The sequence below is a fragment of the Anopheles gambiae genome, chromosome 2, assembly GCF_943734735.2.
Source record: "Anopheles gambiae chromosome 2, idAnoGambNW_F1_1, whole genome shotgun sequence".
Classification (NCBI taxonomy): Eukaryota; Metazoa; Arthropoda; class Insecta; order Diptera; family Culicidae; genus Anopheles; species Anopheles gambiae.
Window position 1 is genome coordinate 46,236,308 of NC_064601.1, and position 24,374 is coordinate 46,260,681.

The following is a 24,374-nucleotide window of genomic DNA, read 5'->3' on the forward strand; positions in this document are numbered from 1 at the left end:
CAACTCATTAAAATGCTTTACAGTTCGTTGATGGCATAAGCTTGCTGGCCTGTTTGCTTCTCTTGGTGACAGGTAGGTTTGTTCTAGTGTACACTTTCCTAGAATCCTTTCTACTTGAGTGAAAGGCTGAATTGCGGTTGAATTTCATTATTTTTCTTGTGCATCATAAAATAAAATTTACCATCTTCACAATTGGAATAAAACACTCAATTTACAAAATATTAGTGGATTATTTTAGTTATTTTAACAATATTGATTTTGCTGTTGCTCAGATACTAGATTCTTTAGTAAGTATCCTTTCAAAGTATTCCTACAATTGTAAGTTTTTAAACAGTGGAACGAAATATATTCCTTGTTACTCTTTCTGCTAGTTTTTTTCTCCTTTTGACCTTTATGATGCTCTAGGACATCCAGCGCAAAAACCGTGTGCCAGATGCAATTTAATTACGCCAAGCGTGTCAGTTTTTCATCCTTAGCATCATAATCAGCATACATGAACTGCTATTGTGCAATCAGATTTTTATCCCGCCCTCTTTCACCCCATATTCCTTTGGCTAGCATCTTTTGCAACGATGAAGATCCACCAAATGCTGAATGGATAATTTGATTCATCTTTCGAGTGCTCTGTGAATCTAATAGAATTGTGTAGCATAAATGAAGGGCCCTTTCAGACGAACCCACTCTGTGCACACGCACACACACACACATTTATTAAGCACTGTTCCCGTGGAGAAGAGCGATGGTGGCAGAATAGTAGCGGCACGGCATGGTGTTGCCGGTGTGAAAAGTTTTCACTTAATCACATCTTCAACCACATCCCCCCGCCGGAAGAAGAACGGTGACGGTGACGTGTGACAGTGTGACATCAGCATATATCCTGTTCCGCGGGAAAACTGTGCGCGGTTCGATAAATGCTCTATCCCTTCACGATCTTTCGCGTGCGTACTTGTGTTTGTGTGCGTGTGTGTGTGTATATGTGTGTATTGGGAAGGAGGATTCTAACTTTGCAGAAAATTCTAATCTGGCACACACGTGCTTTGCACAAGTAGGGTTCGGGTAGCGAGAAGCGTTTGGTTTACCTACAGCGCATAAGAGAGCAAAGTTTTCCTGCCTGGCTCTTAATTAATGTTATTTCCTGTGCTGAAGGTAGAAGTACAGTGTGATGCGCGGTATTTCGGTGGCAGCAAAACGCCATACGCTGGCAATGACACGTCGTGAATAAATCCTCTTAGGGGAAATGTCATTTTGCAGGAACTGACGACCAAGCAACCCGACCCGATTCGGTTGCATGCGACCGCAAGTGACATCCTGCTATGCATCTGCTTTGCCGCTTGCGGGTATGCTATTTGTTCAATGTTCAAAAAAGAAAAATGTGATAAAAAAAACTCAGAAAGGGTAATGCTGAAATTGGTACCAGCCCAATAGAAGCCAAGCAACGAACCATGTACAAGAATCAAAGAAGATTGGCTTTCTCTGTATTAGAGTGATAGGTTATGTTATACAGCAAATAGAAACATTCGAATGGATTATATGTATTTATTGTTTTTTCATTAGCATAACACTTTCAAATCAATTATAAGATTGAAAACGTGTGCTGTGCTTCAATCAGATACGGATTCGTCTTTCATCTAAGTTTGGAATCTATACTTGTTTGCAATAGGTAAATTCAAATTAATTTCACTACCATTATCTACAACGTTTGGGAAAGAACATTAGGAGCAAAGCAAAATCTGCTTTACCCTTCTCGTTAGAACTACTTTAGAAAATACATAGTGAAATATTTCAATCAATGTTCGCGTGCACACCTAACAGCGATGCACCACCACCGGTCATGCTGTGTGTGTGATGGGAAAAGTTGCTCCTGCTGCCTGCTAGTCCTGGCGACATTGCGGTTCTCGCGTTTTTCACCATTCAAAGCGGCTGGGAGCGTGTGAGAGCGCGTCCCGGTCCAAATCAAGGATCTTCGGATGTTATTTTCATTATTCCGCACTCGCTTAGACAATGAACCGACGACGAGTCGTTTATTAGTGTGCAGCAGCAGCAGCAGCAGTCACCGGCAGCGCAAAGTGTACTGTTGTTAAGCTTTTATGCGCGTTCCTTTACCGAAGCCAGAATCCCGAGAGGACACAACTTTAGTTGAAATTGTCATTTCGGGTGGAAGTTTTTGGGCCCGGGAAAACTATTTTCTGCCCAAAGTTCTTGCCCCGATACCGCACCGGCGACACAGTAGCGCAGCCGGCAAAGGTGGCCCTTGCTTGCTCTAGCAAAAGTTGAAACAAGTGCACCAGCGGGCTCCACGGGAAGGCTTTGTGTGTAGATGGTTCGGTACATCGGCAGCACCGGGAGCAAGAAATGAAGTTTATTAGTAGCATTTTGTGCCAGCGACTCTTCGTCTAACTCTCCGCACAAGGCGCTTGCACAAGTGGCGAACCCCCGGGCGGGCCAGTAAGACACCATTTTCCACGGCTATGGAAAACAAATGATAAACTTGGCCAACCGCCAGTCCCGTTTCCCCGCCACACCACGTCGCCGCAGTGTGGCCCAACTGACGTGGCAAACATGATGCCGCCTGCTCCGACGACACAAAAGGTGCAGCAATTATTCTGTTAATTTAATTTCCAAAGAAATCACAACAACGGGGCCCGCTGCTTTTGTGTGTCTAGTGTGCTGGAGTGGGTAGAAAGCCTGCAGAGAGCGAGGAGAGGGTGTACGATAGCCAGCCCGAACACAGTGGTGGGAGATCGCAGCATCTCCCACATAGCATCTCCTTCCCCAGTGTTACGTTGGGGCAGAACCCGGCGGGGGGGTCATCATAATATTTTATCTCCCTAGCCACCTCCATTTCCCCACGCCAGCCGCCCGGAAAGGGAGGAGTCATTGAAAATTGTTAATTTAAACTTTAAAACTCTCGTCGGGCCGTCTTCAAACTACCGGTGCTGGATGTCGAAACAAAGGAAAGGGGTGGCGCCTAATCGTGTGGCGGAAGAAGACCCCTTTCTCATTCTCGGCAAAGCAACATGATGGAAAGGGCGCGCACACAGTCAGTGCTGCCCACATAGATGAGAGAGAGTACCCGAAACGTCGCCGGTGGTGATTTTTGATCGCCGCGACCGCCGCGGGAATGGTAAATAAATTTGGAAATTATTAAAATGAAACCAATACTCCTGCTGCTCCTTCGCTCTGGGCGGCTGGGCGCGGGAAGAAAGTTTTGTCACAGAGGGTTGGTGTTTATTTCTTTTTTGCTTGCCAACTACGTGAGGAACAATAACAATCGCCCTTGGTGGTCATCATCATATACAATACCCGGCGATGGAAAGTTTCGTTGCATCATAATCAACCGTTTGTCGGTGGCAGCAGCAGCACCGGCAGCAAAACAACACTTAGCAGCCTGTGAGAGGGCCAGCTATAAATGTTGCATGCAAACCCCCATTTCACTTGGAGAGTGGAGCACTTTTTTGAAAAATTGCGTTTGAATGCGGAATTGTGAGTAAAATAGTTGGCGCTCACGGATGTGGATTTTTTTTATTTTTCTGGGTTACACTAGTAGCTGTCGGTTTCAGTCGACTCTCTTTATTTTTGTTTCGTTATGCTGCTGGCCTCGTACACGAAAGCGCAACAAACTCCTTTTGTCATTCTCGCGGTCGCTTGTGACCGACCGCATTATTAGTTACCGGTGCCCGGTGGCGAGCGCGAATGAATAATATGAATAAGTTTCGGTGTAGTTGCAACGCAAAGTTTCAGTGCTTTTGTTCTGCATAAGTTTCCATTCTATCTAGCTTTGGCGCTTCACTTTCTCTCTTTCTTTTTCGTTGCATGTTGACGAGTTTTGGTTACCATCATTTCACAATTCTTCCCTTTTGCTCGACATGCTTTATGAACCGTAGAGCCGTTTACATGTTTACATTTTTGTGGTGTACGTATGCCCATTGTGCTCGTCACTTTTTTGTTGGTTGTTTTAAAATGTTTTATTCAAGAAACTGTGGCAGATAGTTTCGTTCCACTTTCTCAAACCATTTTTGGGAATTTGTTTTAATTTAATCTTTACAGCTTGAAATGAAGCTAAACACTAGAATTGCCAGTTTCGAAACGGCCAATGATGTTTATATTTATTTTTCATTTCTATGTTCTATGAAACGTTAGATCTTTTAACGTTTGCAGCGAAGAAATAATTAAATGACGTTTGTATAACCATGCAGTTAACCATGGATTAGGTTGGATTTTATTAGAAATATGTTCAAGTGCACACTCAACTCTCAGGGAACATAACATCTAAACTAGATTCATACATTTGATGTTAAGGAGACTCTAGAATTTATCTCCGTCAGTTAGCTATGCCTAAAGGAGAGCTTAATATTGTAATACCGGAGGCAACATTAAAATCACTACCAATAAACATTCATTTCAAGTCGTACGAGTTGACGACTGCACCATGAATCCGGTCATACTTAAAAATACCCTAACATAAAATGAAATAACGTACGGCACAATATAAATGGTACGCAATTGAATTTGGGACAATAAATCTATACGTTGGTCGATGAAAGGAGGGTATACACTTAGGATTCTAAATTTAAATAAAATTTGGCAGGCCAAGACCGCAAAGCGGTTGTAGTGCAGCATAAGTAAGTAAGTAAATTTTCTAATAGTCGTAACTGTGAAAAATGTTGATGTATTGAAAACTTTAAAGACAAATTAAAAGAATGTCGAGAGAGAACGAGGAACTATTCAGTGAAATAGTCCAAAAGGTCAAAATTGAAGGAACAATAAAGGAATTTAAATGTATATTGGAATAAAAACAGAATTAGGTAATTTTATTTTATTTTATTTTATTTTATTTTTTGAAAACAATGGTTTTGTATTAGTTATTGCAAAAGCTTTAACAAATGTTGTTGTAAAACTGATCGAAACCCTAACCCTACACATAGCCTCTCGAGAGGAACCTTCAGAAGATAATAAACTAATATAGTTTTTGTTTTCGATATTCTTTCAGATTGCGTCGGACAAAATCGCCTACTCCACCAACACACCGTGCTGAACTGTATGTATCGCACACCTTCCATTACGTTTAGTTTTCCAACCGAACTTTTCCCTCCCCCACACCGTAGACACCTAATTGATTTACATGACATTACGGTAAAACCCCGGTAAAGCAACCAACCGCGTGTCAGGTCAAGCGTGCGCTGATTTTAATTTTATTTCATTCGTCCCGTCTCATTCCATCCCGAATGGCGATAGACGATATTGTGGCACCGCTGGAACCGTTGATGAAGACGTTCCGACGAGAAAGGACGAAATAAAATCAATACATTTTCTTCGCTCCTCTCATTACCATATCAATTAGGGGGTTCGCGGTTCGCTTGGTTAGTGGTAGTGTGTCGCTCGGTGGAAAATCTTGCATCCCAGGCGTGGCAACAGCGTTTGACATTCTCGCCCGAGAACGACACTGGAGGGCAAATCAGGGATTCCGTTCCGTGCCTTCGGAAACAATTCCCCGACAAAAAGGTCGTCCCGGAAGCTCAATTCTGGGTATCACGGGGTGCTTGCGTGTATGTGTGTGAATATTCCAACGCTTTCATGTGCCTGGTAGGCGAATCCCGCGGCGTTTTTCTTCTCAATTTGGTTTCAGTTTTCGGCCCAAGATCTTGTTGCTTTCCTGGCTGGCTAGAGAATTATTCGGCAGGGACGAAAAGACACCGAGGGGGGGGGGGGGAGTGGTCGTTTACACAGCATGCTTCCTTCCTTCAATGTCTGTAGCTGCGCTTCTCCCGAGCCAATGGCCGTGGTGTACTCTGTCTTGTCTGCATGGGTTCGGGTTTATTGCGGTGGTGTTGATTTTTAACACAAACTCAATATCTTTGGCTTTTTCCTTTGGAGGATAATGTTTCCCTTTTCCAGGAAAAAGGTAACTAATGGTAACTTTTCGTGGGCTCGCGGCGAAATAGATACCACCGCGCATTCCTCGGTCTGCCGCTGATAACGATCAGCGATTGTCGGGTGATGGTAATGACTAAACGGCACCTGGACAGACCCTCCCTCACGCAAGGAGCGAAGGAAACGGACGTAGCAAGACAATTTTCGATACAACCAAAATTGCATCAATTTTCCCTCGAAACGTGGAAAATTTGCCAGCAGAAGAGATGGAAGGTTTTAAGGAAAAACAGTATTAGGACGCACTCCTCGGACCTCAATATCCTACCCGGATTATGGACAATATTGCGATACATTTTTACCATCATCATCATATACCATCATCATCATCATCGATCATTTGAAGCACACTGGCAGGCTGAATGTTGTGTTGAAGACGGTTTTGTTGACCAAAAGTGTAGTGCTTCATTTTCCAGCGAAAAAAAAAATCCTACACACACTCTTGTCCTAGCAACACCATTACTGGCGGAAGTTTGGAACGTGTGGCGTATTTTCAATCGCACGCTGTCTAGTGTTGAGGAAGCATACGTGCACATAAATGCCGTGCCCGGATAATGGTATCCTTCACGGTTCAATTTATGTCTCAACCATCCTGACAAGAGATTGCGGAAAAGCTCATTTGCTTTCTTTTCCCAGCAATTTCCCCCCCCTATTGTTTTCGTTAACATGTTGTGGCAGAAAAGTCACGCCATATACATACCGCGGCAGTTGATGAGCACATATTTGAAAGGATATCGAGATTGGTTGTGGAGTATCATGTCTGCCAAGCCGTCTGAATGAGTGTGTGTTTATCTCTTGGAATGCTGTGCGTGGGTGTAAGTCGGACTTTTCGTTTTGTTTCACTTTGTCATATTTTTCATTTCACCGTCGCTCATCTATCGGCTTTGATGGATGGAAAATGATGATGGTGATGGTGCAATTTTCTCGTTCCTCACTTGCATATGCCGACAACGAATCATCCGCTGCGGGAGTGGCGAAAGCGGCGGGAGCAAATGCCGAACGTTTGCTTCATGATGTGCTTGCCAACGTAGAACCGAGAAAATGCAACCCCACCGATAGCATGGCGGCGGAGGCGGCACGGCTGACAATGTAGCGGGTCGCTTGTGGCCCCGGTGAAAAGGTATACGACACACCGCATGGTTGGAGCAAAAAACACGCGTACGGAATTTAATAACAATACATTATGCAAATATTTCTCCTGCAAGAGATGGTGACAAGCACGGGCTTCATGGTGTGGCCAGGTAAGCATACAAACACACACACATGGACATCGAGGTCAAACTGTGTCGAAGAATCGAAAGAAGAGAAAGAATGAAGAATTTGTACCGAGAGTTGAAGTTGTGTGTACGTTTTTCATATTCTGTTCTTTTTTTACCGCTTTGGTTCGCTGTCGCATTAAATTAAAACATTCCTCGTACACACGGCGATAGCCTTTTTGTGTTTCCCTTCGTGCGGCAATGATTTATGTACCTTTTGCCGGTGCTGTGACAAGTCATCGCTCATTGCAGGATCTTGACGTTGACTTCAAATGTGCCAGTGTGCTAAGGAGGAAGCGTGATGAAGCAACCGCTTAAGCGAAGGCAAAACGGGAAGCGAATCAACATTACCATTGGAATTATTACAATCTTTCCAGCGCGTACAAAAAATAGCGCAATCGATCGTGTCTTCGAATTTGGGTGTGAAGCTTTGTAACTTGCTCGAATAACTGCAAAGAGTGTTTCATTCCCTTTCGATTAATTAGCCTAACATCGTTAGGCGGTTCTTTTCCGATCGCTTTTCTATTCCACCTGGAAGCTGTTTGGACTAGTGATGGGTAAAGTTGACAAAAGTCCAGAGTCGACTCCGAGTTTGGAACCGACATCGGCAGGTAGGTCCCCACCCAGCATTATTTGAAGCCGTCCAGAGCCGTCCGGAGTCGGAGTTATATTGCGTCGGAGTCGTCCGGAGTTGGAGTCGGGGTCGTGCGGAGTCGTCCGGAGTTGGAGTCGGTGTCGTCCGGGGTCGTCCCGAGCCGGAGTAGTCTTGATTCGGAATCGGCCGGATTCCAAGGATGCTGTCGCAAAGCATTGCTGTCGTGTTAGAAACAAAGGCCATCCTACGAAGTGCACGCGCAAAGCAAAAGACGAAAAAACTAAATGAAATGAAATGCCGGTCCTATAATGACCAACTCTTGGCGACTCCTAGTTCAGTTTGATTCTGATTCTGTCCGACTCCGAAATACCGTAACTTCGGGCGGAGCTAATGGTTTAGATTTAACTGGAGTCCCAATCAGACTAATAATAACCGGAGTCGAGTCGGAGTCGTGGGTGCGCTTCAGAGAGCACATCACATCAGTTTGGACGCAAAATCCCCGACAGTCATGAAGTTTGCTGCATCGAAAACGCAAAAACTAAATTCGATTGGTGGCTGCATTAAACTTAGCCCAACTTCGACGCAGCGTTTCAGAAGTTCTTTCTTCAGGTTTAACCAATTCGCCTGCTGGAGGTAACCTTCCGGAAATTGCTGGCCGGTCATGGCAAACGGGACGGATCCGCTGCCAGAACCCAGCCAAGAACATGCGCCATCATCCACTTCAATCGACAACAATGAACCCCCCACAAAATCCAGGTGGGGGGCGGTTGGTCTGTCGGATCTGCACTGCTCCAGGGTGTCTTGATTGGGAAAGCAATCAAGTTGAATAATTGAATACAAGCATACAGGGGTGTACGCGACCCCCTATCAAAGCACACACACACACACGTGCGCGTATCGCAATCTCCTATTTGCCGAACGAAGATCTCCCATAGAACGCGTACGAAGCCTTACCCCCCCCCCCCCCCCCTGCTCGCTCCCTGACCAAGCAATAACCTTAGCGAATCGTGTGCGGACTTTGTCGATGAGAGACGTTCGTTGTGTCATTGTTGGCACGACTACTGTTGTTTGGTTTGCCCCTCCGGTGATGAGGTGAAATCGAATCGCTTAACTTGATTATCCCTGACGAGTCGTAACTACGCGGGCGCGAAATTGAGGAGCCACGGTACAACAACAATAACAGAGGCAAAAAAACCCAACCAATTGTACATGACACTGTATTAGTGTACCGTTTTTGATGTTTGTTGTTGTGCCGGGTTTGTCGCCGAACGGCTGAAGCGACAATTCTGTCAAACGCACAGAGTCTCGCTGTGTTTTATTGACGGATGTACCGCTGGCAAATTCGTATCCTAACAAGCGTCTCCTACGCACACAGTAAAGCTACACAGATAGATAGATAGATGAACTTAACCACTTAACCCTACGCCGCGCTGCGCCACTCCAGGAAAACACCCACTCCAACTCTACAGAAGCGTGATGGCCAAAATCCAGGCACGGTGGTGCGAAACGCGCTCATACACGTCGGGTAGTCCGGTACCGCACGGGATGCTCCAGGACTGCACGCCGACCAACTCACCGTCCAGCACGAGCGGACCGCCGGCATCGCCGAGGCAGACGCCCTGGTTGGCCTGGTTGCTGGTGCAGATGGTACGGTCGGAGATTCGGCTACGGTACGGCTCCTCGAACTGCTCGGCACAGTCCTCGCTGCCGATGACGTCCGTGCGGATGAACTGCAGCCGGGTTGGGAGTTGATTGTTTGAAATCTGGAAAGCAAAGGGAGAGAGGAGGATCGAATTAGGACGTTTGCGTGTGTGTTATCCATGATGGAATGTATGAGAAGTGATTTGGTGAGTCGGGGTAGCCCAGGGATTTGTTGCAAGTGGACGCATACGGGCAGGTTGTGATGCCGGCCATCCGTAAGGACCCAGAATCATGCATCAAGCAATGGTGGGGGTGTAGGGGGCCCGCCCCAACCTTAACGCTAAGCCGCCCGGTTCAATCAATTAAACGTGCCCACTTCCCAGTAGTCCCAGTCCCAGACCGGAAGTTTTCCCGCTGTGTCGTCGTCGTCGTGGTCGTGGTCGACCCATCTGACAACGGTCGGCTACCAACTGGCTTTTAGTTGGAGTGGAGATTAAAATGGTAAATTGAATCGACTTAAGTGTGCTTATAGACATATGCGACGCGCGCTATGTCTGGGGCCCGTGTTGCTGTAATACACCGGACGGTCGCCCAACCCCGGGCAAGTACGCGGGCGAGCTTTATTGGTTTCTGTCGGAGCTCTGAATCGTTCGTTGCTCCATAAGCAAACTTTGAAGTGTGTTTGCACACCTTTTAGATATTTTTTGTTGTGTTCTTTGCTTTTGCTCACACACAACTTCGTAGATGCTTATCCGAGCAGAATAGATGCAAGTGATACAAGAGTATCACAGGACTGTAAAATGCATTAAAGAATTGTTGGTTCGCTATCGTTTAGTTACTTGTGCGACACTCAACGTCTAGCTAGGCAGTATGCTTGTGGCAGATTGTGGCCCCATTATACTTCAGCTTTCTTCAACTATCCTTGCGGAGCTAAGACTATCCCGGCACTGCAATGACTGATATCCGGTAAGCTTATTTTCCGGATATACCCGCTTGCACCTGTTTCCGGTAGTGTGCCCTTATAACTGATAAACCGTGCACTCTTGTTCAAAACATGGAACAGCTTATTCACCACACCGGAAGGTGACAGAGAAATGTTCTGTACACTGTGTACCTATGTATACAAATTGTACCCTAGGTTCCCGAAACAGTATTTTTTCGGAAAAACTTATAGTGCTATTTTCTACAGCTCAACTTTTCAACGACGGGGTGTCTACCCAATTAGCGAATTCTTCAAAATCGCTGTCACAAACACTCACTGACACGTGTCGCTGGTCGAATTGTGTTACTCCAATGGCAAAACACTTACCGCGAATCGTCCCCACCCGGACACGGTCGCGTTGGTGGCCGTCTCGAAGAAGTCCGTTGCCAGCCGGATGGGCTGCAGCTCGTTGCCGGTGAACGCGAGCGATTCCGCCATCCGTACCAGCGCGATATCGTTCGCGTACGTCTGTGCGTTAAAGTCCGGATGAATGACGAACCGTTCCGCGGTTACGTTGCGCCCGCCGGTAAGCCGATCCGCGCTGCCAACAAACAGCTGCACATCCGAGAGGGCTTTTCCGGTGATGCAGGCAGCTGCCGTCAGTATCCAGCGCCGGTTCACGACGGTACCGCCACAGTACACCAGCCCCTCGTTGATGAGGGCCACCTGAAAGGGAAACTGTCCGTCGGCCGCATCCTCCCCGCCGGCAATCCGTGGGCTGACTGCTGAGGCGATGGACGATGAGTCGATTGATTATTCAAGCAAATTCTAACTCCTCTTCCCACTTGCTCTCCACGTGGGGTATCTCCTGGAAGTGTCCACTTACAGTTGGCTTGTTGGGGCAGAGCAGCCGCTACTGTGACAAAACCCAGCACAGCGGCTACCAGTCCCAGCACCGGCGCAATACTGTCGAACGTCTTCATGTCGAACGAGGGAGCAGTAGTTTCGGGTTTCCTTCCCGCTTTGGTTGGGTACGTTACGCACGAGAACTCTCACGGACGATCGAGTTGTCGTTCCGTTTTATAGCCTGCCCCACAGTGGTGTTGGGCCTCTCATATCTAATGGTTTCTTTTTTGTGTTTTTTTTATTTTTGTTTCCCGACCTACATGCTCGGCCCCGGCCGATTGAAGAACGCTTATCACCCAGTGCACGATGGCGCGCATATCTCTGGCACCGAAATTTCAGCAATTCATAACTTGGCCAAGAGATTATCTCTTCCTGCCGCTCGGTGGGACACCTGGTGCGTAAAGTTTATTGCATCCGGGGGGTGGTTCGCAGTGGTTTGCTTCTGGCAAAATCCTTACCCCTAGCGCACACACGTACGCAGCTGTTCATTTTCGTTCCGGGAGGATAAAGTGCGCCTTCCTCAGAGCGATAACTGCTAATAACTGGTCATCGAGAATGCGCTCCCTCACCACCCCTACGTGGAGGAGCGAGGAGCGAGAGATGGGCGATGAAATTGATTGAAGCCCTTTTCTGTGCAATACTGCTCTGCTGCATGCACACAGACAACTTACCAACACTTAGCATGGCGGTGGTAATAGCAGTTGGAGCATAACTCGGCACTGAAAAAGCATATCCTTAGCAGCATGGACCGGCTGTGGCACGGCAGTGTCTGAGATGCTATCGAAGATGAAACCGAACCAACCGATAACTCCTCTCCGAAACGACTTCTTGGTGCTCAGGTGTTCAAAATGGCAATGTCCATTTGAGATTCACTTAAGCCCGGGTGACTGCTGCAACAAATACCCCCTACGGTGCGCCGGTTATGATGATGCTTGTAAGAGCTCTCCGACTTTCTTGAACCCGGGACTTACGAAGCCGGAAGCCCATAAACAGCACGACGGTACCAAGGCGAAGTCGATCAAAGCCTCCTTCCCCAAGTGGTCGTATGGGTCAACTGTTCCTCTAAAATGAGATTGGTGGGGAGGGTGGGGTTGGGGAGAGTGAGTGACTAAGGAACTGAAGCGAGGGGGTTTTCGGGAACTGGCAGTGTTGAAATATTTACCAAACTCTCTAATCCCGATGTCGTAAATCGTGTGCCTCCCCCATCTTCCCGGGTTGGTTGCTACCTACCTATCAGTAGGTAGCACGGTTGGTTTCTAAGAGTCGGCCCCGCCAACTCGGTGGCAGGCCCAACAGCCCCGAGCATTAGTCTTGAAGGGTAGTTTTCTTATTTTTCGACTCCGCTTCGCATACACACATACACAGCTCCCACCCAGCCGCGTGAAACAGGTGGGAATGGGTTACATATTATTCAACCCCTTCATCTCTCGTCTTTCGATGAGACTTCTCGATATGATGGTACGGGACAACCGGAGACGACACGCGGTTTGTAGAGCTTACCCCCCTGTGCGGACGGGTGGGATAGTGATAGCATCTTTCGTTCGAAGTTTCCAAGAAGGTACCCCGTACGTCGTCGGGTAAGGTTGTGTCACGGTTGTGCGGGTTCGAGAGATAGCGAAAGACTTCTAACCGATTGCCAACTATTTCACCATCTGCGCCTTATTGCCGTTTAGACGACCAAACAAAAATACACACACACACATGGAGCAGAAATGGTCCGCTGTACACATTCAGCATTAGAAACTGTGCTATCTACTTGGGAGTCTTCTTGGTTGCTTGATAGGGGTTCGATGGGAACTAAGAAGAGCATGTCAATCGATTAGGGTTTTTGGTTGTTTCAATGTATCCTCGCTGCCTTCGGGACAGTTTTACATCTTTATTATTGGTCACGAATATGGCTCTGTGATCATTTTTTCACTGGTAGTCTTTGTCCTTCAGCAACTCATACCGAAATTCGATTGGGAGTCAATGAGTGGTGGATTTTTTTTTTTCAGGTGATATACTCCACCATGCGAACATTGACAGCTTCTTTCAATGCTCTGTTCCGCTCTGGAAACAGTTTACTTCTATGAGCCTGAAATTCAAAGCTCGCTCCTGGACACTCACTCCTGCCACTCAATACCAGTTTAGCTTGTCAATGACATTTGGTGCTTCACTCCGGATGCGGACGACTATTCATTTCCGCTTCCATTCCCAAAACTGTCTCCAACGGCGGTGTCCGGAAACGTCTGTGAAAATAGAAAATCGATTGCAAAGCATTGACCGGAGCACCACCGCTACGACCGGGACTGTGCGGCGGCCATTGCGTGGGCAACAAAACTTTAGATCCCATAAAGTAGGGCTCACCCGCTCCTAACAACGGCATCGCTCCTTTCATCGGGACACTTTTGCTGGGGGTGGTGATTCATTCTTTCTTTTCATTGCCCGTCGCCCTATTTCGAGAAGCATCCAGAGATGGCAAACTTCTGTGCGACGCGCGCGCGTTTATCGCACGCTGTGTGACACCTAGCGACGCTACGTGTTACGTTGCTGCACTGCGGGTTTGGGTGCGCGCGCGAAGCCCAATAAGCTGATAAGCGATCGAATTTATTGATTGGCTTTTTCGATTAGAAACTTCCACTTCGTCGGGTGTTCTCTTCCCGGGAAAGTTTGCGTCCGGTAGAGAAGAAGCAGAAGAAGAAGAAAACGCTCATACAGAGAAAAGCAAAGGCAGAAAGGCGTTGTCCATGGTAATCAAATTTTTTATTACTTCTTCACCTGGTTTCATGGCGTTTTCTTTAGCCCAACACGGTTACACAACCCCAAAGCCGCCGGTTGCTTTCCCGTGCTATGTGGACGTTGCGTGTGTAACGCGCCCGTGCCCGCCCAAATAGCCAGAATTGCTTAAGCAGCTCATTTTGGCACGCTAAAGATCGCTGCTCTAATTCGCCTTTTGCAGTAGATAAACAGCATCAAAGTTCCAGGCGGTCCTTCTAAATAGCGCCTAAGCAGCTTCCTTAAGCTACGGTGCTGGGGATTATTTTTCTTTGTGTTTTATTTTCAAGCAAGCGTCATCGATTAAATAAACAACAGGATTTGTTTTGTTTGTGTACATGTGTATATTTTTAAACCCTTAATATTCATAAATTACACGAAACGTATCACAATTTACTGTACAATCACATCACTTCCTTCAAAATCCCTTCTTCAAAGAACTAATCTAACTTATACAGCAGCAATGAGATGATTGGCGGCGTCTGTCTTTGACACTTTGACAAGACCCACCTTGTACCGATGTCATGCATTAAAAAGCTATGAAGTTCCACCAAGTTCGGTACACGTTCTTAACAAGCCTTAAAGTTCCATCATGAATCCTACACATAGTGTTAATCAGCCGCAAAGTTCCAAAGAGTACCATGTGCCTGTTAAAAAGCTCCATAGTTCCGCAAAGTGCCGTCTATCTCTTAATCAGCCACAAAGTACGACATTGGAACGATTTTTCGTTAAACAGCCCTAAATCAGCTATAAAGTACGAGCTGGCTATTTGGGCGGTTTGGGGTTGGTATGCTGTGCCTTACCCGTCCCGTGTAAGGCCGCTCTCATCATCCCTTTCTCATCGGACTTTTCCTGCACCATCCGCCCTGCTGCTCCCCGGTGCCCACTGCCGCGCCCTGGTGTACCGTGTTATGGTGTGAACATAAAAATAAAAGCGATCTAAAAATTATAGTTGATTGTTTTCGGGCGTTTTCCCCCCGTTGGGCGTTTTTCTCAGTTCGTTCACTACCAACGACCATCACGGGACAACGGAGGCAAAGAAAGGCGGCGGGGATTGTGGCATGGCTCTTTTGTGGCGCTCTTTTTTATGATTGAAAATCAATTAGGAGTTTAAAAAACGGGACAAATTTTGCGTAACGACCAAACGATAAACTCAACCTTCTTCAGTCCGGGTGCCTGCTTTCTTCGCCGTCCCTCTGGCTCTGTGACAGCAGCAATTTATTCCATGGCCCCACAGCGTAGTGATGATACACGTTTTGGTTTCGGTGAGGCTATTACGGGAGGACTCGTGCAAGGATGTGCCTCGCTCGCTCGCTAAATTGGTTAACTGATTGTTGACGTTGACTGGGGGGCGGGTGGTATGGAGTCGGTGTATAAAAAGGATTTTGCTTTTTTATTTGTTCTCCCTTTTTCGTGACGCTTTGAAGGTTATCGTCACCAGTTTTACTATCACCATGAAATTGTTTTACTTCGATAGAGGAAGTTTTCCAGCACTGGTGGAGAAGGTTGGATTGTAAGATTAGCAAGCTAATATTGAAAGATATATTGCTACACATACATTAAGGGAGGGTGGAGCCTAACCAAGTTTGGCTAATTTTACATCAGTGATACTTGACACTCCTTTCCCTCCTTCGCTGATTGTATATGTTATATGCACGGCAAACATAAAAAAGCATCGATCGATCTCGTACACACGCATTGCATGATTTTGTAAATAATTTCCCGCTGGGACAAATCAACCCAAGGCTGTGGAGAAAGGCAAACTTCAGCACGTTTTTCGCCTCTTTTGACTTGTACACTGATCAATATCAGAGCTCGTAGAGTGGCTTATTGGCAGTGGACTTATAATTAACTTAATTCCGTGCGGTTTGGTGTTGTCGAACATGAGTGCCTGTAAAACGGAGAAGAAGGATATGGGAAAGAGAAAGAGAGCCAGCAGGAGGAGAGTGGTCTTACGAAACTAGGTCGCACATTGTGCTGCGAATTGTACTGTTGACTTCGTGGATAAATAATAATTAGCTCACTTAATTATCATTCAAGTGATTTTAATTACCTGCGGTCCGGTGAACTGCTGGACTCTAGGACGTTTGCTGTGTACGGGAAAGGTTGAGCACAAGAGCGCAAGGACTACTGTTGCGCGCCGGCACATTCGAATACAGAACGTGGGCCAGGATCGTTGGGAAATTTATGCAAACGGAGCGAAGTGCTCGGTGGGCCGGACGGGAGAAGATGAATACTTTTAATTCCATTTACATTTTGCAGCGAGACGGAAAATCCTCGATGGCTACACTTGGAGCGAGTGGTTTTATTATTTTAATAATCCGACCACTATCGTGCCACCTCCGTCCCGTAGCTCCGGAACGCTTCGGGAGTGCCTCTAAGCTTCATCCGGCGTCGTTTGTGTAATTTGAATACGATTAAGAATGATTCATTTTGAAGTGCAGTCACCCGTGGCAGCACGATGGCAAGAGATTCATCAATTAGAAATCCCACCGCTTTACGCCCGTTCCGAAGGGGCTCCCAAGCAGCTTAGGAATGTGGTCTTATCTACACGAAAGAGCCCTTCGGTGCCCGCAAAACGGCACGTCTGAGTATCCTAATGCTTCGCTCGACTCCTAATATATTTCGCTTTTTTGCTCTTCCTTCGCCTCTCTTGCTATTAGAAATCTTGCGTAAAATCTGTCCCCGAAAATTGAACCGAAACATCATTTTTCATGATTTACTATCCGACAGCAGCTTTAGCAGGGAGTGAGCGGGAGCGAAGTGTAAGAGACTGAGGCACCGAACCTTCCAACCATATGCACGTGGGCCGATCTCATAGGCACACTGCTGGTGTTGTGTCAAGCTTAGAGGAACCGTTTTTATGAGTTCATTTTTAATAGCTTTGATGATGCTTCTTCTTCTCGCCTGAACGCTGATGTGTTTGCCTGCCGGCTCGCAATCTTTTCATGGGAATAAGGTTCGGTCTTTAAGGTCAACCTAGATGAACGACGGTGTTTTTTCGTCCATAACCTCATAGATTTCATTGATGTGCGATTAGGTGATATCTGTGGGGAGGGGGGAGGGGTTTATAATGCTTCGAAAAAACATTGGGTGAAGCAGCAGGTGGTGGAATGAACTTTCGTGGAAATCTTAATAAAAGTGTCACATTCGGTTTTTGGTTTTAGTGGACGTATGGACGTAAACTCCCCTCAATGCCATATCGCTTGGTCTTTAATTTCTGATCGTAAACATTGGTGGAGACCGTCGGCCTGCCTTTGAACGGTTGGTGATTTTCTAAATCGTAAGCAGCCTAGCACAGGCTGACCTATGAACGCGTGCCACTGCTACGTAAAGACCCGATGATGATGGTCATAAAAATCTGGCACAGCGAACTTCTGTTGCCTTCTTCCAGTTATAGTGGTTAAAAAGCACAGGCCGTCTACGATAATGGAATCAAAGTTGGGAGTACATGGAGAAAGCTACCTCTTGGAGACTGACCTTCGCCTATGAATCGTTTGGAGTGTGCACTTTGGCGATGGCAACGAATATCGGAACGAGGACGGCCAATATCGTATCGAACAGTATTAATTTATTGCCGCAATCGATTGAAATCTGCGTGTCCTGTAAGCATTCCTACAGGTGGCACATTGAGTCGTCGTACGTCGTACAATATTCGATCGGACGTTTATTGGTTACAGGCGAATGAAGCTCACTGGGAAAGGGAAGTGCGTGGACACTAAACTAGGTTTGACGTAGGCTCCACTGGGATGTGCCCAAGACTGTCAAAAGGCCTGTGGACTAACGTTGCTAACGAAGGTGAGTAAGTGTGCTCGCAACGATTGAACCGTTCCAATAATGCACGATTCGTTTATGGTATGGAATTCTTAATGACCAACATCACTGTTCTGCCAAGAACGGAGTGACTATGGATTGACTCCTAACGACTTCCTGACCACGTCCTCCAGAAAGACTTGCTAGACTGTATGTTTAAGCTTTCTACTAAGTTTTTTTTTTTCTATTTTATCGCCTCTCCATCCCTAGCAATGTTGCTGAGAGTTTCAGCATACACATCCGATAGATAAGCGCTGCCATTCGGAAACTTTAATAACCATTAGCCTCAGTTCTACTCCAGCATACCAACTCCAATATATCCTATCCAGTCGCTTTTCAGTTTCATAACATTCTCGCCCTCTATTGGTCATCGTGTGTCGAGTTTCATTCTCCCTCTAGACAAGGATTGGCCCGGTTCAAAGCGTTGTCCGCAACCAGCTAGTGGTACGTCACATAGCTTCTATTCCCAACTCCAGCCACACCTCACACCTTCCGTTGTGTCAATAATGAGATTGGAAATATTGCGTAATCAAAATAACATCTTCAAACACCACCATCACCAGTAGCTACATAATACGGCAGCCCATATTTTCATCCTTTCTGTGTCATTCGGCGGAAAAAGGAAACATCTTTAGTATGTATAGTGTTGCAGGATCCGTTGTTTCAGTTCAGTTTGCGGCCTTTGGAAGCATTCATAAGCGGAAGCCTGCGGGCCGCAACAGCAGAGCCCAGCGTTAGTAAGCTGCCCGATGGGTAAAAGTTAATCAAGATTCTCTGTCCCAAGAATGGAACCATAAATTTTCACCAACCACCAACCAAGTTCGGCACCAGAGTTCACACTGCTCGTTCGTCTGTCCTCGCGCGAGTAGTAGCTCGAATGGGGTTTTGTCCTATCGGCTTGTAATGATCTCTTATGATTATTTACTAACCTTCTTCCTTTCTTGGCCCATTTCGGACGGACGTACATATTTACGTGTTGTGCCCGCTGCCATGATCAGCAAGCGGCGCGGCACGCGTCATCCTCACCCAGTTGTCGCCACCACACGGCTGACGACGATGTGCCTTCCTACTGAACAGATACTCGCCGTCCTTGGTATCTATATCATTATCATCATCATCGTCATCATCATCGTCATCATCATCATTGCATGATTATTTCTGTGCTGTCGTTTCTCAACCCTGAAGGAAGGTTGGTGGCGGAGGTGAATCGTATCTGGGTTTTTGATTTTACCCCATAAACCATTCCTCCACGACGTTCCCGTGACAAGCAGATTGGCGGAAGCCACCGAACGGTGACAGATTCGATCCTTACTTGGACGGTGGATTCCATAAACGGTGCACGGTGAGGCAAACACAAGTATCATAAAACTTAAGCTTATCATTGTTGAAAAAGGAGCAGAAGGAACATTCCTGTGGGGGTGATTCAAGGGTGTGGGGGGTGTTGGCATACACGCATAATATAGTCGAGGCGAGAATTGGACATGTGACACACGTCGCAGCCGCCGCCATCGCCTCGGGTTGTTCCCATCTCGTTGGCACAGTTGGCTAGAGGTTGGGCTGGAAAGATATATCATTCCCCAGCGGTCGTCCCATATCAGGACATATGGGGGCCTCACGCCGCGTCCTGGTTGCCCTACCGATCCACCCGGGTACACGCATATTGATAATGTATGTATGATATAGCACCGGTGACAATGAGTTACGAGAACGCAGTTTAGTTAGAACCTTGCGCTACTCATTTGCGGCGAAAGCAGTCTTTCGAGTGCTGTTCTTATTTCGCTGAGGGTTTTTTTTACACTCCTCATTCTGTCCTCCTCTTACAGGCAGGCGAGTCGTTCGTCAAAGCCATATTTTTAGGGTCTAGCTTTTGAAGTCGTGCAGCAAGCGCACACCCGCTAGGAGATGGGGGGGGGGGGGGACTAAGCGAAATTAATGATTCAAACTTCATCATGCGAAAAGTGGACCTTAAGAAAAGGATCTTTGCGAGGGTTGAACTTTGGTTGCCGACAACTGGTCGTGACATGGGTACCGCCAGTGTCTGTGTGTGTATGCTGTGATGACACGTTGCTGTGTACCGGGTGGGGTGGAAAAGTATTGGCTTTGTTCTTTTTGACCTCGTCTTGGTTTTCCTTCGCCAAAGAGCCGAAGCATAATTTATAATGCGCTACAAGTTACTGTACCGACGCTTTTGCACGAGCTGAAACCCCAAATGTGGTTAGAAGATCGATATATACACACCTTTTGCGTTGGGTAAGGTGCGAAAGGACAGCGGGTGAACGGCGATGGAGCTTTTGTTAGTTGGCTAACCTTTTTGTTTCGTACGCGCGCCCGCCATCTCGTCATCGGTAAGGAATGGGGTAGAGACGTAAAAGGTGGCATGTTTTGATCGTTTGCCTGAATGGGTCGAAGGTGTACGCCCACCGTCCGAATTCCGGTGCTCTCGCATCACAGCGTCACTGTGAGTACGACCTCCCTTTCACACTCTCTAATAGCTGAAACCCGTCATCATGTACGACACCTTCTGGCGTGCCCGCAGAGGACTGTGTTTGTGTAGCGCTGTGAAGCTGTCTTGCCTAGGAGCTTACCTAAGAAAACATAGCCAAGAGCAGCATGATGGTAGCACCAGCAGCAGCAGCAGCAGTAAAAAATCGATCTTTAAAAGCACCTGAAAACAGATCTATATCAGATGGGCGTCTGGCTCCATTTAAGGTGTATTAATTCCACAACCGGCCAGCCGCCCGGTAGGCAGCACACCGATTCGGTTTGTAATATGGGCTCATGTACAAGTTTTGATCGGGTTTTTATCCACACCTCACCGAACCCCTCCCCCCCCCTCTCCTATCGGCTCCACGATCTTCAGAAAGTCATCGACGCGCTACTCGGCTACCACACAATCGTGAGAGATGCTTTGTGTGTGGCCACAGCAACAAGTAGTGCAGCAGTGTCTCAAAACTGTTGCCATGTTTGCCACCGCGTATTGTGCGTGCGTGTGCGTCTGCGGTGGAGATAGTTAAAGATATTTAAAACTAATGGAACACCATCTTTGGACACCCTCTCGGACACTGGCCGTCGTCGCCGCCAGCAGTCCCCCCGTGCGATCGACGAGAGAGCGCGCAAGCAAAACCTCGACCCTGCGGTGTGGTCGCACGTCACTTTACATAATTTGTCACTTTCAATCGTTTTTTCGTCTTTCGTCCCGGCTCTATTGCTTCCCTTTCCAAATCCATCGACTTTGCCTGCCCCTCACTGTTTCCTCCTTCACTCACTGCATCGCGCGTTTGACAAACCTAACTCGGCCAACGCGGGCACAATCTTGTGGTTGCGCTATTTCTGGACATAGGCCAGATGCGCCTCCATCTTGCTTCACGTGACACACGCGACACCTCCTCTTGCCGGTCAATTCAGTGGGCGGGCTGGTGAACCGTTCGTGGACGGTTTTTCGCACGACGGTTTCTCCCTCCCCGTCAATCCTCCGCTATCCAGGCCTTTCGGAGCAGCGTGACAACACAAAACAACGCGCGTTAACCAATTCTTTTTGCTGTCTTCAATTTCGCCATTTGCATTTGTGTTTGTTCGTTTTTAGTTTTGCTTTTTTTGGTATTACGTGGAACCTACATAGATGTATGTGTGTTTGTTGTTTAGTACTAACTTCTCATCGTGTATTTTTCTTCTTGTCTCTCTTTACTTCACAGAAGCTACTGCCTCCTGCCCGCTACTAGACGCCGTTAGTTAGCGTAAGTGTTTATGCATGTTCCGTCAAATTAAAACCAGCAAGCAATCTATTTCAAGCCGGCCAGCTCTCCGGGTGGTGCGTGCGTTCGGTTTGCTAAAAATTTAAACGTTTCGACACATTTCTCTGGCTCTTATGAGCGGCCAGTTACATCCGCGAACTGCGGACGGTCGCGCAAATGGTTCGAAATCGTTAGAGGGTTGTTGCTCAATAGCTGAAGCTCTTGGACTGGCAGGTGACAGATGCGTGGTCGCTTGTTTCTGCATCGATGCATGCCCAACATCGGTTGCGAATGTTCGTCTGTATTATTAGTTGCTGTTGCATATCTTTATTGTTGCACTCTATAATTCTTAATGGATCATTTCTACACCGATAAATCATGATCTTGCATGGGCGCCATGATGTGATAATGCCATACCATGATTTATTTGGCAATGGCAAAGGCTATACTGTAATGGATTATGTCTCCAATAGCAATTGAAATACACTTCCAGAAGTTCGATACATGCTTTTTATATCATAACTTTTTTGTATTTAATTCAAAAGCATATTCATAGTTGGGTTTATACTGACAAATAAATAAATAGTGACTAAGCATAAATAAGTAATAAAATAGCTTTTGATCTTATAATACTTTAACGATCGAACTCTTTACACGAAACTGATATTAACTTAGTATGTTTGCCATTTTCAAGAGCATACTAAAACATTCGTTAGACATCTAAATCTACTGAAATATGTGATAAACGGTTCAATCTAACCGACAGATGTCGAGAATAAGTCGTTGAAAAGCTTTAAGGGGTTTGTGTAATAAACCCATAAATCGGATCAGTGAAGTGTTGTCTTCAGCACAACATTGCCAACCGAAATGTATGCGGACACTAGCACTTGTTTAGAACCATGCACAATCAAACCTGATTATGCTGAGTGTGCAGGAAAACTCAGTATCAAGATGCAACCGAGGGTGAAAGCATTTTACCCGCATTCTCTCCATCATGCTTTCTTTTTTTTCTGTGTTCAGGTGAACAAACTCCCAATCGCTTGGCGCTGATGGTGTTGTCAGGTTCTGTCCTCGCGCCACCTGACAAGACGCAACCCTCTTCACTGTACACAACTATGCACGGATACCTTTTTCTGGAGGTTTTTACCTCGGTCGGAATGTGTTATCTGTTGCACCACCTTCGACTGAGCACATAGTGCTTTACGAACGGAACGTCTTAGATTAGGGCAAATGAAGGAATTTCACTTTTGAAATTTAAATTGCATTTCCGTTCCATGGTTGAGCTAAGCTACCCCCTCTGCGGTGCTGCTGCTCGTGTGTTGCACTACAAGACTGAACCGGGGCGCAGGGTGATAACAAGAGCCTGATGAAGACGGACAGAAACCACCCGGCATGCTCTCTCCCTTCGGTTGTGACGTGTTATGCTGCTTTCGCTCGTGTTCGTGTTGTGTTAGACATCCATCAACCACCCGGCCGCGACATGATATTGTACTTGCTGCCGGCGACTGCTGACGAGATTATTTTTCCCAAAGCACCGAAAACGCGCGCGCCCGTCTGCCGGGTGGCGGTGGCTGGTGTCTGTGGAAGAGGTGCGTTGTTGAACAAAGCAGTGCGCACGATGAAACATATTTTCGGTGGGTGGTGGCTGGGTTCTGTTTGTTTGCTTTTTTTTTTGTTCGTTTTGTCCGTCTTCAAGACAGCAAAATTTGTAAAAAGAAAATAAGGACAACCCGCACAACTGCCGGGGCGGACACGAAAGCCAATGACGGCACCCACCCCCAAACGAGCAGACGGTAAAATCACGCACAGAATGTTATCAGCAGTTGCCTTCGAATTGTTGTTTTCCGTGCTCTCGTGTTTTGCCCCACGAACACACTCATAAGCACACGGTCTCGCCATTTTCTTTTTTGTTTTCCTCTCGGTGTGCACGAACCCCCACGGGTCGTAAGGCAGGCCCGAACTTCAGAATATTTAAATAAGTGCGTGGAGCGCTTGTATGTTTCCTTTCTCACCTAGGCTTCTGCTCCTGCAGATATGGGTAATAAATTTTACCATAAATTTCATTCGCATAACAAACTTGTCACTTGGAGCGCACGACCTTTCACCGTAGGTAGCGGGATGGCGGATGTTCCCTTTGAAAGTCCTGTTTTGTTTTGCATTCTGGTAATGGCTTTCACGAACATTTTTACCTAACAGCGGTGGAAGATGTTGTTTGATCAAATTGCTTCTCGAGGCTTTATGGAGATATGGCTTGCTAATGCACAGTGGTATGTTTATCATTGGTTGTTCACAATTTATAAAATTTCATTTGATTATACAGTTGTAAAAATCACGGGATTAAAACATTGCCACATCCTATTTGCGTTAGATTTGACAATTTTAAATTATTATTGTTTTAATAAATTAAGGATTGCAACCAGGTCCACCTAACATTAATGTAATAAAATAGCTTATGTTTCCACAAATATTTTGGAGATTCATATATATTATATTTAAAAATACAAATTTTTCTAATCATAATTTCGCTGTGCATGCGAGTGGTTGATAATTTTTATTCTCATCTTTTATTAATGAATACATTTGCTCACTTGTAATTTTTTGCCTTATTTCTCCACACATTTGCATCATTTTGGTATCCCACTTTTGGTTCCTTTTTGAGGAAGGTACGTATGTAAATGTTGTTCAGAAAATTGGTTCCGTTTTCGGCTTCTGATCACGTGCACGGGCGAATTTTCGTTCCGTACAAATAAAATAACCAACTATCCTAGACAGGAAAATGTATCAGTGAGTGTGTTTGTGTTTCTAAACATAAACCCTACCGGTCAACA

At 46.3% G+C, this 24,374-nt stretch overlaps 2 protein-coding genes across 10 annotated transcripts in view; one reads left to right on the plus strand and one right to left on the minus strand.

Annotated features, from left to right (window-relative positions):
- LOC1278792 (latrophilin Cirl) overlaps positions 1-24,374 on the plus strand; it is an 88,672-nt gene that overhangs the window by 39,189 nt on the left and 25,109 nt on the right. For all 8 annotated transcript variants that reach the window (XR_009764938.1, XR_009764939.1, XR_009764941.1 and 5 more), the window contains exons 3-4: positions 4,991-5,038; positions 21,508-21,549. The gene's annotated coding sequence lies outside the window, so the exon portion shown is untranslated. The remainder of the gene's footprint in view (positions 1-4,990; positions 5,039-21,507; positions 21,550-24,374) is intronic.
- On the minus strand, positions 8,983-11,403 carry LOC1278791 (chymotrypsin-2-like). 2 transcript variants are annotated; one of them, XM_318423.6, is made up of 3 exons: positions 11,229-11,403; positions 10,730-11,124; positions 8,983-9,542 (listed from the first exon to the last, which is right to left on the minus strand). In XM_318423.6, the coding sequence occupies exons 1-3, from the start codon at positions 11,323-11,325 to the stop codon at positions 9,243-9,245; spliced, it is 792 nt and encodes a 263-aa protein (XP_318423.6). In that variant the 5' UTR covers positions 11,326-11,403; the 3' UTR covers positions 8,983-9,242. The 2 variants fall into 2 exon arrangements, with proteins under 2 accessions (XP_318423.6, XP_061501934.1); XM_061645950.1 differs by having other exon boundaries at positions 10,730-11,127.

Excerpts from the sequence above, each read along its gene's own strand:
- LOC1278791 (XM_061645950.1), bottom strand. The coding sequence starts at position 11,325 with ATGAAGACGTTCGACAGTATTGCGCCGGTGCTGGGACTGGTAGCCGCT. Across the intron at positions 11,128-11,228 it reads TCTGCCCCAACAAGCCAACT|CAGTCAGCCCACGGATTGCC; the intron begins GTAAGTGGACAC and ends CCATCGCCTCAG. Across the intron at positions 9,543-10,729 it reads CCGGGTGGGGACGATTCGCG|ATTTCAAACAATCAACTCCC; the intron begins GTAAGTGTTTTG and ends TTTGCTTTCCAG.